The sequence below is a fragment of the Ruditapes philippinarum genome, unplaced genomic scaffold (genome assembly GCF_026571515.1).
Source record: "Ruditapes philippinarum isolate M1 unplaced genomic scaffold, ASM2657151v2 ctg6115_1_1_1_1, whole genome shotgun sequence".
Classification (NCBI taxonomy): Eukaryota; Metazoa; Mollusca; class Bivalvia; order Venerida; family Veneridae; genus Ruditapes; species Ruditapes philippinarum.
The window spans coordinates 31,350-53,483 of record NW_026864812.1 but is presented as its reverse complement, the minus strand read 5'-3'; the positions used below and the strand labels follow the sequence as shown (position 1 = coordinate 53,483).

General features: G+C 31.9%; 1 protein-coding gene across 1 annotated transcript; it reads right to left on the bottom strand.

The window, feature by feature from the left end:
• Positions 1-1,070: 1,070 nt before the first annotated feature.
• Positions 1,071-20,274, bottom strand: LOC132726888 (carcinoembryonic antigen-related cell adhesion molecule 5-like). The gene is made up of 7 exons (XM_060712298.1): positions 20,132-20,274; positions 7,713-8,105; positions 6,956-7,312; positions 6,162-6,416; positions 4,565-4,699; positions 4,063-4,093; positions 1,071-3,690 (listed from the first exon to the last, which is right to left on the bottom strand). The coding sequence occupies exons 1-7, from the start codon at positions 20,187-20,189 to the stop codon at positions 3,510-3,512; spliced, it is 1,410 nt and encodes a 469-aa protein (XP_060568281.1). The 5' UTR covers positions 20,190-20,274; the 3' UTR covers positions 1,071-3,509.
• Between the last annotated feature and the right edge of the window lie 1,860 nt (positions 20,275-22,134).

Genomic DNA, 22,134 nt, shown 5'->3' with positions numbered 1-22,134 from the left:
CAGTCCGTCCGTCCGCAAAACTGGATCCCGCGATAACTTGAAAAGGACTGAAAATATTTTTATGAAACTTGGTATATGGATAGATGGCAGTATGGAGATTATGCACGTCTTTTTCTTTTCTTCCTATGTTGAAAATTCTGGTTGCTATGGCAACAAATAGGCTGAAAATATGGCAAATTTTACACATAAACTGGATCCAGTGATAACGCAAAAAGTACTGGAAATATTTTTATGAAACTTTACATATGGGTAGATGGCAGTCTTGAGATTATGCACGTCTTTTTCTTTTCTTCCTATGTTGAAAATTCTGGTTGCTATGGCAACAAATAGGCTGAAAATATGGCAAATTTTACACATAAACTGGATCCAGTGATAACGCAAAAAGTACTGGAAATATTTTTATGAAACTTGACATATGGGTAGATGGCAGTCTTGAAATTATGCACGTTTTTTTTTCTTCCTATAATGAAAATTCTGGTTGCTATGGCAACACATAGACTGAAAATATAGGCTGAAAATATGGCAAATTTTACACATAAACTGGATCCAGTGATAACGCAAAAAGTACTGGAAATATTTTTATGAAACTTGACATATGGGTAGATGGCAGTCTTGAGATTATGCACGTCTTTTTCTTTTCTTCCTATGTTGAAAATTCTGGTTGCTATGGCAACAAATAGGCTGAAAATATGGCAAATTTTACACATAAACTGGATCCAGTGATAACGCAAAAAGTACTGGAAATATTTTTATGAAACTTGACATATGGGTAGATGGCAGTCTTGAAATTATGCACGTTTTTTTTCTTCCTATAATGAAAATTCTGGTTGCTATGGCAACACATAGACTGAAAATATGGCAAATTTTACACATAAACTGAATCCAATGATAACTCAAAAAATACTGGAAATATTTTTTATGAAACTTGACATATGGGTAGATAGCAGTCTTGAGATTATGCATGCCTTATCTGTTCTTCCTATTTTGAAAAAATATCAGTTGCCTTGGCAACAAATAGGCTTAAAACATGGCAAATATAACAATATTTGTGATTAGTCAAAAAGAGCTGAACATTTTTATGAAATTGCATCTTTAATTCAAGAGTTATCTCCTCTTTAAGAATTTTGCTTTTAAAATGGTATATTTTGGTAACAGGGATGTTTCAAATATTAACTTTAGAGTGTCTTTCAGTCCGTCTGTCTGTCTGTTCATAAAAACTGTATCCTGTGATCACTTTTAAAGAACTTTTCCAACATTTTTTTTTTTTAAAATAGAAAAAAATTGAAACATTAGTGAATGGCCAATGACCCTTCAGAATGTTGATGGGGTTCTAACCGGTAGGGGACTTATGGATTGCTTGCAATACTATGATAATTGCTTGTTTTAAAAAACATGGAATAGATCAGGGCGTAGCTTCCTTTATTTTCGAAGTATTTTGAGCTTGTTGAATGACCGGGCCACGAAGCCTTGGATACAGTGTTTCATAAATTCAATACAACGGGTTGTCCCTTTGAATTACTTCATTTTGCTATCTATACATGTGTATATGGCATTTAAAAGTTGCTTGATTTCATTTTCTTTCATCTTCATTTTAATGGAAATTATTTTTACTGAGAGTCAATAAAGAACGGAGCTAACTTCAAAAATTTGAATTATTGTCAGAGTTAAAATATTAGAGAATTTCTTTCCTACTATGCATTTTAAACTCAATAAATTAAATGAATTAAAAGACTATAATTTGCCACTGTGTAATCAATCTTGTCTGAAAAATATCAAACAGATATCTTATCAGTTTTATAATTACTTTGTTCTGATACTTTGTAACAAATAGAAACAATGTTGATAATAAAAGAAACAGTATTAATTACCGGTGCTAGCGGAGACGGAAGCTTGCAAAAGCATAACATACGCACAGATACACTATATAATCATACGAATTTGTGATTTATGACCACATAAACAATGGGAAATTTACATTCAAACATGCATTGTATGTTATTTCATACAAAATTACAAATTTACAGTTAAATTTCTCTTTGTAAAGACATTATTAATACAGATTGTCATATTTTGGATATTTCTTCACCAGAACATGACATTTATCTGTAAAAATACCTGAAAATATTTTGAAGGTAAATATTTCGTCTGAATATATGTGATCATTCCCATCAAAATACAATCATGTCTGGTATTTCTTTAATAATCCCAACAAGTCTACATTATTCAGTCATGACTTAAGCTTATCATTTATTAATTTAAAATATTATAAATTTGAAGAACAAACTATCTTATATTAATAAGATATTATATATATTTTTGTTTTTCCTTAAATACCACCACACGTTTTATTGTTGATATTGACCTTTAAGTTGATGTACCTTAACTTTTAAAACTTTTCGTCGTCGCCGTCATCGTCAATATTCTTGTTATCGTATATAACTAAATCCATGTTTAAAGGTTTTTAAAGTGTGACCTAATTTTACGATAAATTCTATCAAAACACATTGCAATTATAGTTATATAACAGTAATAGATATATAGTTATTAATATTTGTAAAACTGCTTTCAATGATATAATGAACCAATGATTAAAAATAAGAGATTATTAAATCAACTAATGAAACTACCTTATATGAATTAAGAAATTATCCATTCGGCCAATAAAAAGATTCGATTTATACTAATGAACACACCAGATGACAAAAGCCAGCGGGCTGTTAATTCATTTCTATTAAATCAAACAGATAATCAGATAAGTAAACTTCAAAAAAGTATATTAGCAAAAATTATTGATAACAATCATGATGTCATATATGGGATTTGCATTAATATAAAGTGTCAGACGAGTAAATTACAATTAACATTTAAAAATTCAGCATTTCTGCATTTTTATTAAGTTAACAAACTGTTCCTGAAACGATCAAGAAAATATAATGCTTTTATGAAAAGTAATTCGAAAGAACTAAAGAATCAAATGAAAAATACAGCATAACCATAAATGGATGTTGATCTAGATTGAGACAGAATTAATTCAGAAATATGTGTAATTCTAAATGTCACGTTAGATTCAAAGGAAATTACTTGAGCAATTGAAGTTTAATCAAAAAGGAAGTTTATGAAGTGATCAGCAACGTGTTTGTTGTCTCATTATTTTGGAAAATATCATAATCAATATAATTCTACTAAGATAATTTGTGGCCGGAAACATGGATTATTAGACCGAAAACTAGAAAATGAAAAATGAAAGTTAGCTTCCGTAACTTTTTTAGATTCATTGAAAATTAGACACGTATACTGTTTCAGGAAGATCATTAAATTCATATTAGTTTACTTATTATTATTTAAGAATGGCCAATTCAATTCCAAGATTTCAGTTTGTAATTTAACAATGAGCATTGAAAATTCCACTTAAATTCAGTACTTCTCTGTACATTTTACAAGCAGTAAAGCTGATCTTAGACGTCCCTCGGCCGAAATCAATTCATCCCTGCAGGAAACCTTTTAACTTTTCATATATTTTGTATGGTATCATACGTCTTCCTGTCATCACGAGTATTATCATCCAATCTCAAGTATTCTGATTCAATATTTATACTGGAAGCTGTTGTTTGGTTAATTCCGACAGTTCGTACCTCACTGGAATCTAAATCTCCTGTCAAGAAAGATTCGTTTGCATATATTGGTCCCTTTCTGGAATATAGATAAAATGCGTTTATATTAATTTTATTTACACATGCCATTGACTTAACAAGTCTTGAAATAGTGTGTTCGTCTAGATAATAATTCGCAATATCAAATACATAGTTCACACTAATTAATCAAACAAGGTATGTAAGTTCAAATAACAAATATGACATCACCTGTAATAACACTCATTCAAATTCTTTAGATATAAACATTTATAACATATTCTTGCTAAATATTTATCAGTTATAAGTGGAGTCTTCTTTACTAAATATGATTTTGCTGCATCATTACATAAAAAAGTCTGTGCAATATTTTACGTACTGGCATGTAATTCTAGTATGTATACATTAGTGAAAGTCTTTTCATAGTCCTTACCTCATTCGGCGTTTCTTGACGTCAGACTGAGCTGAAATCAATGCTTAAGAATTAATAGTTTATACTTAGATATTTTATAATATATCTTGACTGTAACTGCAGACGCCCAATATCAAATACCCACAGTGCAAAGTTGATCTCTCAATTACTTCAATATATTTGCGTATTTGTAAATATGGATAGAAGCTTGGTAAGTTTCAATATACATATGGCGTTTCAATATCCTCTTAGTAAACATGCCAAGGTTAATGATACAACAACATGATACTTTTTTCTTCGTTAGAATGATGACTTATTTGAATCTAACTCTGATATACGCTGCAATTCTGAAAAGGAGCTGGAGTCTAGGTATTTTATTCACAGGATCGTAATACTGTTTGATTCTGTGAAAGGCATAACTTCTGTTTGGATTTAATAAAAGATGTACATGAAAAAAACTATAATATTAAAGTATACAGTTGCTTATCGTACAATGTCAACAAAACACTTCCTGGTGGCTTACCTTCTTTACTTCTATATATTCTTAGAACCATCGATACACAACCAGCACATAAAGCAAGAATTACAATGATAACACCAAGAACAACACCAACAATTACTGCCACATTTTCAGATTCAATCTCTGCAGCAGCCGTGTCTACAAAAAACTGACATGCCGTGACCTAGAGCTAGTCATATACAATTTATAATAAAATCAAAACAGCTCGAAATAGTACATTTTTAATTTCACAGTTTTTCATCATTCAAAGTTATTTTTTATGCATTATGTCAACAAACATTCTATGGCCCTAGGCCCTAAATAAGTTTGAACCTGAAGTGTTTTGTTAATGTTAACTGTTCTGACCTTAAAAAGATGTTCCCTGTATGATATTGTTTATAATAACATGGTTACTGGTTGAAATAGTTTTATTTTTATATTTGCTTAATTTGATGAACCAGTGCTGTTTTTTTTTTATAAATTAGTATTATTAAGCAAGCCAGTACTGCTAATCGTGATAGAACTGTTAGTTACAGAATAAAAGTAAAGTATGTTGATACTGTTTATCAGTACAGTACTGTAAATTATTGCAGTACTGTAAAGTAGGCCAGTACTTTTAATCAGCATATTTCTACTCACTTTGCATCAATGGTATTGGTATGATTTGTCCAGAATTTTATTTTTCACCTAATTGCCCACACACTTGCAGTTATATAAATAATCACTAGGCCATTTCAGCCATTTATTTTTATTGAATTTTACTTCTTAACTTAAACACTGTGGTCACATATGGTACAATTCCTTAAATAAATGTTGCCTCACCTTGATCTAACCGGCTTAACATAATATTATAGTTTTTTAATCATCAGACTTTTATAAACCCTTTACTTGACAAACTTTTAAACATAAAACAGAGAAGGTTTCTTTGCTGCAGTGCTTCACCAAAGTGAGGAAAATGTTTAGATTAAAACCATGTGACAGTCATTCCACATAAAATACATATAAAATCACAAATTTGAACAAACTGATCAGTACAACTACAGAAAAAGCTTTATGAAGATAGTAGCATTTATCAAGATAAACAAAAATAACCTACAAACAACCGAAATGAGTAAATATTTCCAGACGAAACAGATATTTGAAACAAGATGTAACTAGAGAAAAATAATAGCCTAAAAACCTTACAGAAAGCTGCACTAGTATTTGCGCAATACAAACTTGCTTGTTTCTTGCCAGATTAGTGTTTCAGTTCCGGCTGATATTATATAAAAACAATATTTAAAAGTGGTTTTCTGAAGAGTTAAGAGCATAAAAGTTGTACCTCGTATATTATAAAAGAGTAGGTACATCCATTACAGATAAACAGCCTTTATTTTCTACAAGGATATGACAGCAGGTTTACATCTAAAAGCCAAGCACTACTTTGTCCGACAATCCAGGTTTTTTTACCCATCTTATGTCTCTAGTCACACAGGAAATTGGTTAGTCTGCACTACTATCAAAAGTATAGCAATGTCTGTTTTAAATATCAAAATTGCTGCAAAAGCAGATGCGCACAGTTGTGCTCATTATTTGATTTGCAAAATTTCGCTGCCAATTATATAATTTAAAGTATACTTACGGACATCGATATACACCGTCTCATTAGCTGTATGGTTCACTTGTTTGTATACATTATACACTAAGCAGGTGAACGTCCCATTATCTCCAACTTTAAGGTTTGTGAGTGACAAGCTTTGACCGTCGCTCACTGTTCCATTTGGTAGAAGCCACGAATACTTTGGTCGGGGATTGGCATCTGCTACGCAGTTCAAGGTCAACAAGTCAGTTCCTTCATCAACTGTTTTGTCAGCTATAGCAGTGACCTTTGGAGGGTCTTGAAAATAGACACAGAAAAAGATAAGCATTGTGTAAAGTTATATGTAAAAAGCTTCACTTTGTATGACACATAATGTGTGGGAATTGATTCTAAGGCTAAACATTGCTAAATTTGTACCATGGAACAGTCCAATAGCACTTTAAGGGATTTCAATATAAAAGTTCTCAAACTGGACACTCCAACATAACATAATAGTCCTTGCCAACTTTCTAGATGTGCAGACTTTACTCACTCTAGATTGGTTGATTATGCAATCATTGCTGCTGTTAGTACATAAAGTTCAATCATGTAATATTCTCAGTAATTGTACTTGTATCCCCTATATCTTTTATTAAGACATAAAAATAGAAGCAAAGGTTTCTCAAAATAACCCTTCCATTCCATTCCATTCAATTAATTGCCATTAAAACTTTGTTTTTCATTTTAATGTGCAAACTCGAAAATTAGCGATTGTGAAAAAAAATTAATTTATGTCAAATTTAAATACTGCACAATAATTTTGTATTCTTGCAACAGTAATTTTTATAGATACTTACAATATACTTGAATATTCGTAGTCTGCGCATAACCATCTCCGAACTGGTTGTAGTTATCTTGTTGCACAGTACATCGCACTAATAAGTTAATGAATGATCTGAGCATTTTCAATTGAAGTGTTGATGTTCGTTTGTAACTACATGTTCCTGGTTGGTACACTGGTGCTTGCGATACTGCTTTGTCAGAGGCATTGATTGTAAAAAATGTGTCGTTATTGAGGTAATAAAACCAGCCAAGATGGCCGACGGGTTCATTACCCACATCCCCACTACATTGAAATGTGACGTCATCACCCTCTTCTAAACTTGCTGATGGTGTATATGAAATTGTCTTATCTTTTTCAAATAATGTATTAGCTGAAAAAGCAAAAGATATTATTAAAGAAATTTGTTTTCACATATAATTTGAATAAAGTGACAGCTAAAATATCATAATCAACACCAAACAAAAATTTGATCAAACATTTGTATACCCTTTCTATAAGTCAAAAATTATCGAACAAACAAACCAAAATTTATAAGTGAAAAATAGAGGTAAAATTCAGTTAAAATACGTACAATGGAGTTATAGTTATTGGAAATTTATCTACAATTATAAGCCTTTAAACAAAATATATGTGTGAGGTTTATTGGAGGTTTTAGTGGATTACTTCAGTGGTAAATAGGTCAGGTATACATATATCAAGATGCATACCAGTCTTTTCAAGGGCGATAATGTAGGGAAAGCCATCTTCAAATACTCAAGTTATAAGCTTACCTCTTACAAAAACAGATACAGAACTCTCAGCAAGTTTTACCACACCATCTGTGTACAAAGCCTTACAATTGTATGTAGCTTTATCATCACACTCTATTCTGTTGAAAACAAGAGTTGCTGTTTTACTTTCCTCTGTTGACTTTGTTGCAACAGTCCTATCTTCCAACGCTGTATCTTGATAAGTAAAATTTAATAAATCATGGCTTGGACTTTGAAAAGTCACCAAAGTTTCAAAAGCGGCAGTATTACCAGTGTCTCTTTTTCTTTGTAACTCTATTGTAAACAGTTGATCACTTCCTGTAAGTGTATATGCACACGATATTGTAAATGGATTATCACCAAGAATAGCCTTGTTGGCACTCTTCGATGCAGTTAATGTAAAGGATGTAACATCTGAAAAACAGAAAAATGACAATTAAGCTATCTGAAAATCAGTTTATGCAACTTTGTTCTACCTAGAGTGTAATTTTTCAACATGTTGATAGTAAAACAAGAGTTTGGTCAATGTAACAATAAACAAAGAGGAAGATTTCATTCACAAGAATACAACTTATATCCATGGCACAGTAACAAATGTTAGTCAATCAAACCGAGCCTGCAACATTTAACAATTTTGCCATGTTGGGCTTTCTTTAGGGATTCTGTTTTAATCTATTTGAATATTGACAAAAGCCTTTCATCTAGTGCCTTATTTAATTCACAATCCATGTCAGAGTTAAGGACCTTGGAAAGTGTTTGTTTTGTAAGTTCAAAGGCATGAATCAAGTTTGAAGTGCATTTTTTGAAAAATTAATGTTGCAAGCAAAACTTAAACAATTTTCTTAAACAGAATGCAGCATTACTCAATCAAAATCCATTTCAAGAAATAAGCCTTAAAAGATGACATCCAATTTTGATCCAAGTGATTTATATTAAGTAGCAAGTGAAAACCTTCTGTTTTTGAGAACTTTAACCAAGAATATTCCATACATGTTCAATAATGGCTGTAACTCTGTCGAAATCTAAGTCAGAATAATGGGCGTTGAACAGTGAACTCCAGTTATGATCCTGATATTAAGCTTTAAGTGAATACCTTCACAATTTTGAAGATTGATTGTTGCATGTAAAACTTAGAACAAGGATTTTTTAACTTCAAAAAGGGCCATAACTCTATCAAAATCCATGCTTGAGTTATAGGCCTTGGATAGTGAGCTCCTATTATGCTTTCATGTAAGTGTATGAAGTTACAAGCAAATATCATTAGTTGGTAAACTAATGGAATATGATTTGGTATGTAAAACTTTTACAAGAGTGCAACACTGACTCCAACTCCAATGCTGACACCCAGGTTAGTAAGACAGCCCCCTGTTCTTCAAATAGTCAAGCTTAAAAGTACGCGACTGTGAATTAATTTCAGCAGCCAAAAATTCAGTATCATCGCAACTGTATGTAGGCAAGTCTGCATAGACATGTGATTGTTTCATTTTAAGCATTGATGCATTTTATTGTCTAATGCGATGTGTCAAGTCACTGGGCCATATAGAAGAACACAAATACAGTATATTCAACCTTCATTCTATATATATATTTTAATCAAAATGGAACCTAGACAAATTGATTTAAAGAAATTCAGGGCTTCCATTAAAATTCAAAATTTTGATGAAAGAGACTGCAAATTCTCTGACATTGAAAGTCACATTATTAAGGTAAAGAAGGAAAAGTATTAAATATTGGAAGTCACAAGCCAAAATTAAGGAGTAAATGACTCATAAACTTCCATAAACGACAGCCCTGGAAATCGACAGCAGGATTTAATTAAGAGGAATTGAGCTTAGGTCAGCAAAATATAACCTTTTAAAAAATCTCCGAATGTCCAGTTAACAACATTGAGGGGAGAGAAAAATTAAGTCAAAATCCATTCATACCTGAGTATAAACAATTTGCGTTTATTTACGCATTGTAACAATAGGATTATGACAATGAGACCGCCATATTTTACGGGATTATACCCACATGCAGATTACCTAAATAGATTTAAAAACAATCAGTCAATTGCACTATGTCAAAAGATCAAAATCAGATTACATTCAATGTTTTACAACATACTTTTTTCATAAATATATAATTTATAGTCAGTAAGTTCTGACTTTCTTTCCCTCAAAGGGACTCTACCCTACTTTAATATATAAAAATTAAACGGTCTCAGTCTATGAAAGAAAAAAGAAAACTATTAAAAATTGATTATCAGGAATATAAACGAGGCATGTAAATGATAAAGGGCTTAGCTAATGAACAAATAAAAACATGTATATATTGTTATATTTAAAGTGACATTATGCCTATCCAAGGGTATATAGTGAGTGAACATGTTAATATATATTCATCTTGCAATTATTACTTTTGATTGAATAATTGACATCGCAAAGTAACGCACGGATCCTAAGGAATTTTCTGTAAATATCCATTAGAATTTATTTCTACCGTTCAGTTTATAAAAACAGTGGGGCAGTCTTTATGTTTAAGGCAGACTCAAACATTTTCAAAAATCACCTGTTGGTCAAACACCATTTTAACAGTATATATTTTGAAATATAAAGTCAATAAAGCTAGACGTGACTATGAAAATATGAGCATAATGTTACTTTAAGGCAAAATATTGGATGAATCTCGCAATGAAGTCAACTGCTTAGGAAAGCTACAATTAACTGCGTTCAAGTTATAGTATTTATATAATTTGTATTATTTTAAAATTTATATAAATGCGTGTATATATATAGACACACCGATAAAAATATATGGTCATTTCATGCACAAATCAGTGAAAATTCAATAATTTAACCTTCAAGGTCTTAACTTCAAATTAATTGTTTAATTGTCTACATGTATAATCCAAGACATGCAACTTGTTTTTTTATGAATAAATAGAAGAACTTTTGGTTAAAGTATAAATAAAGTATAATGATACGCAGGATGATTTTTTAACTTGGCAAAAACATGGATACATTATGTTTTAATTTGTTGATCAGAAAAAACTCCAAAAGGAATTGGAAAATATAGGTCATATTAAAATTATGAATTTGAAATTCTACTAATTTGATAAAAGACATCTAAAGCATAGCATAAAATGTTAACATTTCTTATATAATTATAGACAAAGAACACATCTGGAGAGCAAGAAAACAAATAGTAATTTGCATTTAATCTTGATCTACTTCTAAGTCTGGGTAATGTCTTTGGAACCAGAAATCATTTTGCTTGCTTCCCAGCAAAGTTTAAGATAATGTCAGCTCAGCATCTGGTTTGTATTTGTTTATATTTGAAAAACTCTGGAAAAAAAAAGAGTTTGAGACACTTTCCCTACTTATAATGACAATAATATAAACATCTCCAACAGGTGGCCTGAAATTTATTACAACTTATTCAGGGATACTCTGACATCTCATGATACCAAACTTTATTTATCATGAAGAAAAATGAAAATTTTGATAATATTGAAGATTTTCCCATAGATTAAAAGTTATATAGTACAATCCTTGATATATTTTCCTTGTATAAAATGTTATTTGGTTATTATGTTTGGTCATTTTATGTCCTTTCATTGGATTTAGACCAAAAAGGAGGGTTAAATTATTAAAGCAGCATGCCTCCAGATGAGCCAAAGTATGCCAATAAAATCAAATTTGAGAAAAATGTACTAATATTTTTGAAAATGTAAAATGATTCAAGATGCACGTAATAATTTACATATTTTTTGTGATTAATGACTAATTTTTCAGTTTTTATAACAATATTTCTACTGTGTTACTAACGCACACTGCAGTGAGAGTTTATTTTGCATATTGTTACTTATTTTTTGATAATTTACGTGGCTTTCAAGTGCCATTGGTAATGTGTTAATTGCTTCATTTTGGTTTCTTCACCATTATGCTTTTAAATACGTTTTCTATGTTTTCAAGAAAATAGCATGACTCTGGAGAAATGCTGCTTTTATTACGGCAACAAATTATTAATGTTATAACTATAATGCATACTGAGTTCTAATGATGAATGCATAAAGAGTGCTCTGATTCTTTTTAATATTTATAACATTATTAATTATCTTCTTAAATTGGGGTTAATTAAAACGTTTCTTTTTTACTCAAATATATCTCAACCCTACATACAAAGATATGTTAATTGACATAAAGTAAGTTTTTTAACTTTTAAGATTTGCTAATTGACATCAAGTGAGTTTTTAACTATTAATTAAGTAGAAACTAAAATCACATTACGTATCATAATTTTAAACTTAAAAATAACTTTGTTATAAAAAAAGAAGTCGGTATATACATAAATTTGTATAACAAACACTATTGACAATAAATTATTTTCAGATACATAAACAGAGGAAAAAAATCAAGCGTCAAGGTAAATATTTATCAAGACTCTTATCTTAATTTCCACTTTACAATACATGTTAGTTTTGTCTACCCCATACCAGACAATAATTATCACTGGGGCTCTAATTACCCCGGGCCTCAAGGCAATTAAAACATAGTATAACTGTAAAACACATACAACTTATAATACTGCTGTAAATTTATTGTTTTAGCTTAAATATATGTTCTAAATACAGATTTTAGACATAATTTCTACCAAACTTTGTTATACTGTTCAACTTTACGTGACCGGATGACACACCTCTATTCACTCCTTTCAAATTTAGAACTGTCAACTGTTGTGTAATATGATATACTCTCTAGTCACGTGGGTTTAACTCAGTGTAGATTTGTCTCTCTGATAACAATTTTAATAGTTTGATAGAATGCTTCAACATTTGAACATATGTTCAAGTACTTACAATTAAACTTATATATATTTAACATTGTTATGGTTATAACTGACCATCGGTCATTCAGATAATAGTACATGGAAAACAATGAAAGCTGGATTACATTAAATTGTAAAGAACTAAAGCATTAAATTTTAGAAGAAAATTCAGAAAAAAAGTTACAACCTCCAGAAATCTTTGATTTTTCAAGCCAAAATAAATGGAATAACTGGAAACAAAGATTTTCTTTTTACAGAACAGCTTCAAAACTACATAAAGAAGATGAAGATATACAAGTCGCTACACTGGTATATACCATGGGAAAAGAAGCTGACAATTTATTAAAATCTTTTGAACTTTCAGAAAGTAATGCATAAAAAAATGGAACTGTCTTAACAAAATTCGACAAACATTTTAATCCAAAGAAAAATATAATTAACGAACGAGTAAAATTCCAAAAGAGAAACCAAATGCCTGGTGAAACAGTAGATACATTCATTAGATCTTTATACGAGTTGGCAGACAGCTGTGAATTTCCTGCCGATATGAAAAGCGAGCAAATAAGGTGTCGAATCGTAGTTGGAATTTAAGATAAGAAGAATGTCGAACGTCACATATGCCCCCCTTTCTAGCCCTTGATTCACATTATTGGTAATTTTGTTACTTTGTGATTAATAGTTTTCAAGATAAAGAGATATTTAAGGCCCCTGTGACCTAGAACTTTGAACTAGTGACCCAAAATCAATAGGGGTCATCTAATAGGTATTACCAATCAATACTACAAATATAAACACTTTGTGATAAACAGTTTTCAAGATAATAAGCGGAAACCAAACTGATTTTCAAGAACCCTGTGAACTTTACCTTTGACCTACACACCCTAAAATCAATAGGCTCACTTACTTGTGATAAAAATTCTTCAAGGTAATATGTGGAAACCATTTTGACACTTAAGGCCCCTGTGACCTTGACCTTTGATCTAGTGCGACAAAAGCAATACAGATCATCTGTTGGTTATGATCAATCACTTTTTGAAATATGAAGACTTTGTGATTATTATCTTTCAAGATAATGAGCTGGAACCATTCTACCATTCAAAGACCCGGTGACCTTGACCTTTGACCTAGTTACCCCAAAATCGTCAACTAGCAATATGTGAAATATGCAGATTTTGTGATAAATAGTAACCAAGATAATAAGCGGTAATCATATTACCAGTCAAGAATTCTGTGACCTTGACCTTGACCTTTAACCTAATAACCCCAAAACCAATAGGGGACATCTACCACTTATGAACAATCAACATGTGAAATATGAAGACGTTGTGAAGAATGCTTCTCAAGATAGTCAGTGGAAACCATTCTGACATTTAAGGCCCCTACGACCTTGACCTTCGACCTAGTGATCCAGAAATCAAAAAGGGTCATCTACTAGTTATGTGAAATAGTACTTTTTTGTGATGAATAAATTCAAGATAATCAGTGGAAACCATGTTGACAATTAAAACCCCTGTGACCTTGACCTTTGATGTAGTGACCCATAAATCAATAGGGGTCATCTATTAGTTATGGCCAATCACTTTGTGAAATATGAAGACTTTGTGATGAATACTTTTCAAGATAATCAGCGGAAACCATTTTGACATTAAAGGCCCCTGTGACTTTGATCTTTAACCTAATGACCCCTTAATCAATACGGGTCATCTACTAATTATGACCAATCACTGTGTGAAATTTGAAGACTTAGTGATGAATGCTTTTCAAGTTAAACAGCGGAAACCATTTTGATATTTAAGGCTCCTGTGACCTTGACCTTTGATTTAGTGACCTCAAAGTTAATAGGGGTCATCGACTAGATATGACCAATAACTATGTGAAATATGAAGACTTTTTGATAAAAACTGTTCAATATAATCAGCGGACACCATTTTGAAATTTAAGGCCCTTGTGACCTTGACCTTTGACCTAGTGATCCCGAAATCGATAGAAATTATCTTATAGTTATGACCAAACACTATGTGAAATATGAAGACTTTGTGAAAAATACTTTTCAAGATAATCATCAAAAGCCATTTTGACATTTAAAGCCCCTGTGACCTTGACCTTTGATCTAGAGACTCAAAAATTCATAGGGTTTATCTACTACTTATGACCAATCACTATATGAAATATGAAGCTTTTATGATGAATACGTTTCAAGACAATCAATAGAAACCATTTTGACATTTAAAGCCCCTGTGACTTTGACCTTTGACCTAGTAACCCCAAAATCATAAGGGGTCATCTACTATATATGACCAATCACTTTGTGAAATATGAAGACTCTAAGATGAATACTTTTCAAGATAATCAGCAAAAACCATTTTGACATTTTAGGCCCCTGTGACCTTGACCTTTGACCTAGTGACCCAAAATTCGATAGGGGTCATCTACTAGTTATGACCAATCACTATGTGAAATATGAAGACTTTGTGATAAATACTTTTCAAGATAATCAGCGGAAACCATGTGGTCTACCGTCGGACAGACCGATGGACCGACGGACCGACAGACAGACAGACCGACATTAGCAAAACAATATACTCCCTCTTCTTCGAAGGGGGAATAAAAATTTGTCAGAAAAACTGCAGCTTGAACAAAACATTACTCGCGAAAAATGCGTAACAATGGCAAGAATCAGCGAATTAGTTAAAAACCAAATTCGATCACAACAGGACGTAGCTGTAACAGACGAGATTTGTGGCGGGGCAAAGCCAAAACGAAGTTCGTTACCGCAACCACACGGTTCTCGACAGCAAGATGCGACGCAGAAATTTCCGGGAACACAATCTAGACAATCGAAGAAAATCGATAATAAACGGTGTTCAAATTGTAATAAATGTCATTCACGAGGGCATTGTGCAACGTTTGGGAAAGTATGCCGAAAATGTGGACATTTTAATCACTTAGCAGTGTGTTGTCAAACTTAAAATGCTGCATGAACTGTGTGCAAATGACGCATCATCATATTTAGGAACTATTCGCTGTGTACCAGATGAACCTTGGACAATAAAACTTCAGGTGAGAGATTCGTTTGTCTACTTTAAAATAGACACTGGTTCTGATTTGACTGTTATTCCTGAATGTTTTTATAATACTTTAGGCAAACCAAAATTGTATAAAACTCACAGATCGTTATACGGCCCAGGTAACATAAAATTGATAGTTATTGGTTCGTTTACACAGACTCTTTCACACAATGGTAACTCTTCACAAGAAAATAAGTACGTTGTAAGAGACATAGAAAAATGTTTATTAGGGAAACCTGCTATAAAGAATCTCAATTAAATTCAATTTAATTTGGACGCGATTCAAACCATTGAAAATGTCAAACAGAAGCATCTTAATCTATTTCGCGAACCAGGGCAATTAGATGGTAAATATCGTATTTCACTCAATGAAAACGCGCAGCCATATGCTTTATCTGTACAAAGGCGCGTGCCTATACCTTTGCTACCGAAAGTTAAATCTGACAAAGGCAGGCATAATTTTTAAAGTAGATGAAAGCACTGATTGGTGAGCAGGAATGGTATGTATTCCTAAAAGTGACAAAAAGATACATGTTGATGATGCACATCAAAGACGCCGCTTAATGATGTGCATTTCAAAGAGTTTATTAAAAAAATTTGCATTCAGGCCACCGGCCCATACACATGTATACATATATATAAACACAATAGCATAATGACATGGCAGCTAGTTATGATAATATAACATCACATAATATACAGGTTTACATAGAGTGGTATAAAGTACAATGACATGTTGTCAGAGAAGCATTTTAGCCAATTTTCACAAAGCATGTAATTGTGAAATAAGATTTAGCAACTAACATAAAGACATTTAAGATATAGATTCATTTCGCAGTTTAAATGCATAATATAAAAACATTGATAAGTTTCGTATTGTCTTAACACTTTTGCATGACATTAATAAGTTTAATTTTTGATTATTTGGATGTTCCCAATACTTATTTGGTATAAATTGTTGACGTGAATTATCATATAAAGGACATTTTAACAGAAAATGAAATTCGCATTCAATTTCATATCGACAGTGTATACAAAAACAGATTTCCCTTGGAATACCAATATGTCTTCCTTTCTCTATCATTGATAAGAAGAGGACCTAAAAGCAGGAAGACTACTCCTAAATTTCAATATATCTGTACAGTCCAGATATTTTTCAAAATTAATATTGCATTTAAAACTTCTATAGAATACTAGCTTTCTGTTTTCTAAACACTCACTGTTCCAATTTTGCATGTATTGATCTTGTAATCTATTTACATAAAGGGTAAGGAATAAGTTTGCATTTTCAACCTTTTCTTTTTCCCAAATATAGCCAAAACCATTCTTATAGAAATTTAATCGTAGAGTTGTCACCCAATTTTGTATAACCTAGTTCATCTAACCTTTTAAGCATAAAATATTTTTTTTAACATATCTCTCATCATCCATATATAAAAATCCTTATCCAAAATTTAATACATCTTTTTGTTGCATATATATATACATTGGGTATCTTTCACAATCTCCCATTACAATTGCATTACACGCTTTTAAAGAAATATTCATAAATGTCTTACATGCATATATTTGAACACGTTCTATACAATCCCTAACTTCAAGTCCCCATATTTCTGACCCATATAACAAAACAAGACATATTTTGAGTCAAAAACTTTAAAATAAGATTGACTTGACATTGGTTAAAGATTATAGATATTTTTAAAAGGATAACTTATACTTTGTTTGCTTTTATAGCTAAATTTTCAGACATTTTATACAATGATAATTTACTAGTGAAATTTAAAACCACATAGGTAAAGGCATTTACTGTTATAAAACCATTTTTCTCGTTGAGATAGTTGACATCCGTTTTTAAAAACAACTATGAACAGTCACAGGTAATGTACAAAATCAGAATTGAAAATTGAAAATATTTTTCAAAATTAGACGCTTATAGTTCATTTTGGCAAATTGAACTTGCTCAAGAAAATAATTTATTTAATACATTTATAACACCTTTTAACATGACACAAGACTTAGGACAGTTTTGAACAAACTAGACCAGGGTAATGTAACACTGAATGAAAATAAGTGTGTAATAAAGCAAAAAAGGTTCAAATTGGTTGGATACTTAGTAGGACAACATGGAATCTCACAAGGACAAGGTTAAGGCCATCAGAAATTAATGTCCTTCAAAAGACATACATGGGTAACGAAGTTTGATGGAAATGGTCAATCAATTTGGGAAATTTTCTCTTTGGCAGCATACTCAAAACCTATCAGAAATCTGTTGAGTACGTAAAATCAATTTTACTGGGGTTCAGACCAACAAGATTAGAAACTTTTGATAAAATCAAGCTGACTTTGACCAATACTCCAGTGTTAGCTCATTATGATCAAAATAGGGAAACTGTTCTCATGACAGATTGTTCAAAATATGCTACCGTAAGTGTAGCTCTTCAGAAACAAGACAATGGTGCCTTTAAGCCAGTATCATTTGCGTCAATGGCATTTACACCTACAGAGGTTAGAAACAGTGTTGTTGAAAAAGAAGCACTAGGCGTACTTACTGGGGCTGAACGACATAGTGACCTTATGATTGGAAAACATTTCCATATCAAAACTGACTTTAAAAGTCTTGTGTTAGTCTTTAGGGTCAAAAGAACTTGAGTGATCTACCAGTAAGGGTACAAAGATTTGGAATGAGACTGCTAAGATTCTCCTATTCAATCAGCTTTGTGCCTGGAAAATTCATGTATACTGGTATTCCTGATAACTTGTCGCATGCTGAATGTGACACCTTAACATTTACTGACTAGCAAAGTTGAAATGAAACCGAATTGTATGTTGACTCAGTTATCACCAGTCTCCCAGCTACAAAAAAGGCTGGAGAAAATTGAATCAAACAAAAATCTGACTATGTTTGCAGCAAATTAATTGAATATACCTTTAATGGGTGGCATAATACAGAATCGTGCGGAATTGCCAAATTTTATAAACCTTATAGGTCAGAAATTACTGTGAATAAAGGTTTGTTAATAAGAAATGACAGATTTATTATTCCGACAAACATGAGACTAGACATTCTGTCTCAGTTACACCACGCTCACCAAGGCATTTCAAAATGTAGAGAAAGGGCAAAAGTATCAGTTTGGTGGATAGGTATATCAGGTGACATACAGCAAATGATTCAGAATTGTGATATTTGTGCAAAATTTCAAAATGACAAAAGAGAACCAATGATATCTACTCCTAATAGAAGTTGGTCAAGATTAGGTTCAAATCATTTTCATTGGCGCAGACATACATATTTATTAGTAGTAGATTACTTTTTACGATATATATAATTATCGAGACTTACGTCAACATCTTCGGTGGCGGTAGTTGAACATTTCAAGTCAATATTATCGAGACATGGCCTATGCGATACCATAGTTTCTGACGGAGGCCACAATACACCTCTGATGCATTCAAACAGTTTTTATGAAATACGGAATCGAACATGTGACAAGTAGTCCACGATATCCCATAGGGAATTCGGAAGCAGAACGCGCTGTTCGGACTGTAAAACGCTTATTGTCAAAATGCGACGACCCTTATGAAGCGATGATGATCTATCGTGCGACTCCATTACCGCAAAATGGTTTAAGTCCGAGTCAAATGTTATTTGGTAGGCATATTAAAACACCTCTTCCACAAGCACCACAAAAACTACTACCAAGCAATATAAACTATAAAGTACTTTAAAATAGAGAGAAATCATACCGTGCTTACGCTAAGCAAAATTATGACAGAAAAAGACGTGCACAAAATTTGCCTTCATTAAAGAAAGGGGACGGAGTACATGAATATAGAAGGTAGAGTAGTTAAGAAAGCTTCGAGACCACGATCTTTTAAAGTTGAGACACCGAAATCTACCATTGAAAGAAATCGCGGAAGTTTAGTTAAGTTGCATTAACGAGTTGACTTTGATAAAGAAATAGATATTCCTTTCAATGAAAATTTTAAGACCTCAAAAACTTTATTGTCTACAGTACCAACTTATCCAGTGTCTTATTATGTAGATAAACAAGTGTCTCAAAATCAGTGTGCATCTGTAATAACTAGATCACCCCAGATAGATTAAATTTGTAATGTTCTTCTTGATTTAACAAATGATTACATGTTGACAGGATTTAATGATTATTCAATAATGTGTGTTTAAAAACATAATTGATATTCAAATTACATTTCACATTTTCTTATAGAGTTTAAAATTGTTGTTAATAAAATATTTGATGTAATAAATGAATGAACTTACAAGCTTTAGTAAGGGGTTGTTGTGTAATATGATATACTCTCTCGTCACGCGGGTTTAACTTAGTATAGATTTTTCTCTCTGATACAGTTTGATAGAATGCTTTAACATTTAAACATTTGCTCTAGTACTTACAATAAAACTTATAGATATTTAACAGTGTTATGGTTATAACTGACCATCGGTCATTCAGATAATAGAACATCATCTTCAAAAAGTGTGTCACCGATAAAATAGTAAAGGTAATCATCAGGTACATTTAGAAGATATATTTAACAACTAACCTTTAAATAAAATTAAAACCGAAAATAAAACTGAATTAATTAATGGTAAAGAATCCATTTTGAATGCTGTTGAAAGTACGAAATCCTTTTTGAGGTCACGATTATAAACGAATATCTCCTATCTCACATCCGCCATGACTCAAATCTATCCTACACTGCTTTACGACAAAGTGCGGTTGATTGTTTACCTGTGTAATTGGGGCGGCCACAGGGCAAACGGATAAGCGCGTAATTTACACAGACACAAGTCATGCGAGTTAACGGCTAATCAAATAGAGTTTAGAAATATTATTTATAGGTTTTCGCATGAGTTGACATCTTTATAACATTTTCTTGGACACGTTTAATAAAATTTATCATTGCATGACATATCACGGATTTTAATTCAATCATCTAAAAGGACAGGTGACCCTTCATATAATTATATTCCATAACTACTAATTTATATTTACATCTTGATGATTTCCTGCTCATCTAACATTAACCTTGCACACATATTCTATCAAAACTAGAGTAAATGTTCATATAGATGATCTCTTGGTCCTCTTATAATGTGATTCCTTATATATCTCCGGCGCCGCCATTGGAGAAATATTTTATATCGTCAACAATTTCCTTCAATGGAGAAGTTCGTGATTTGTCAATTAAACAAATGAAGAAAAAAAATGAAATATACTCATCTCTAGTTAGACGTAACAGATATGGTAGACAGACATATGATATCATCGTTATTTTGTCAAAAACCATGTGAAAAATATTATGGACACAAAAGGATCAGATTTCACAGATCATAACCGTATGAATGGGTAAGTGTTTTATTTTCTAAATAAAAACCAGCTTATTGTATGTTTATGAGTAGTAGATATCATCACTAGCTTAAAAAATAAAAGAAAACGAAAACGATTCAAGAAGGCCTAAAGTATAATGAAAAGGTAAGGACAGATAAGTTATTGTTACTCTAGATTTATTTTTGTTACAGTTAGATTTAGTTGATAATTTGAGATCATCACACAATTTTTGTTCGGGGTAATGAAACAAATAACAGTTGGGTTTTTGAGTAACAGTAAAAATATCATCCCTTGTAAAAATAGTGTTACCCTCGGCTACGCCTAAGGTAACTGTATTTTCCTCGGGATGATATTTTTACTGTTACCCACAAACCCATGTGTTACTTATATAATGCAACATACAAGTTTACGATGAAACTAAATGGATAGTATAAGCTATGATATATATGTACAGCAAGGAATATACTATCAAGCACTAAAGGGGATATCCGAAAAGGGTGTACTAGAGGATCATATAGATGTACAAAAGGGAACATACTATCAAGCACACAGGAGGGGATCAAATGGGAGTTCTAAGGGATCATACAGATGTACAACAGAGAATAAATTATCAAACATATCAGAGGGGATCAAGTAGATCTATATGAATCCTCTAGTACATCCATTTGTTCCCCTCCCTTATGCTTGAAAGTATGTTTTCTCTTGTACATATATATGACCCCTAGTTCATCTATTTGCTATTTGATCCCCTCTGTCATGTTTGATAATGTATTCTCTGTTGTACATCTGTATGATCCCCTAGTACACTCATTTGATTCCCTCCTGCATGATTGATAGTATGTTTTCTGTTGTACATCTATATGAGATGACGACTTAATTGAGCTAAGAAATATTAATTTGATAACTAGCGATAATAATTTAGTAATCATAAACCAGTACATTTATTAGTTAAGTTTATTCTTAACCAAATTATTGAAGCAGAAGCAAATGTGTAGTTTTTTACCAAAAATGTAAGTGTTTATAAGTATGGGGTCGGAGCGTTTACAAAACATTTATCGGTAGATATTTTGGTAAATGTTGACGAGTACATAACCTTAAATGACATTATTTAGCCAAATTTTGAATAACGTGTGTAACTGCCACGTGCCCTGATGACAGCCTCAACCCTTCTCATACTACCAGTAAGGCGTCTAATACGATTCTGTGGTTGTTTTT

Coding starts and splice junctions, on each gene's coding strand:
- LOC132726888 (XM_060712298.1), bottom strand. CDS start 20,189: ATGGATTCTTTACCATTAATTAATTCAGTTTTATTTTCGGTTTTAATT. Junction 4,094..4,564: donor AATATATAGAAGTAAAGAAG/GTAAGCCACCAG, acceptor CATTGATTTCAG/CTCAGTCTGACGTCAAGAAA. Junction 3,691..4,062: donor GTCAAGAAACGCCGAATGAG/GTAAGGACTATG, acceptor TCTATATTCCAG/AAAGGGACCAATATATGCAA.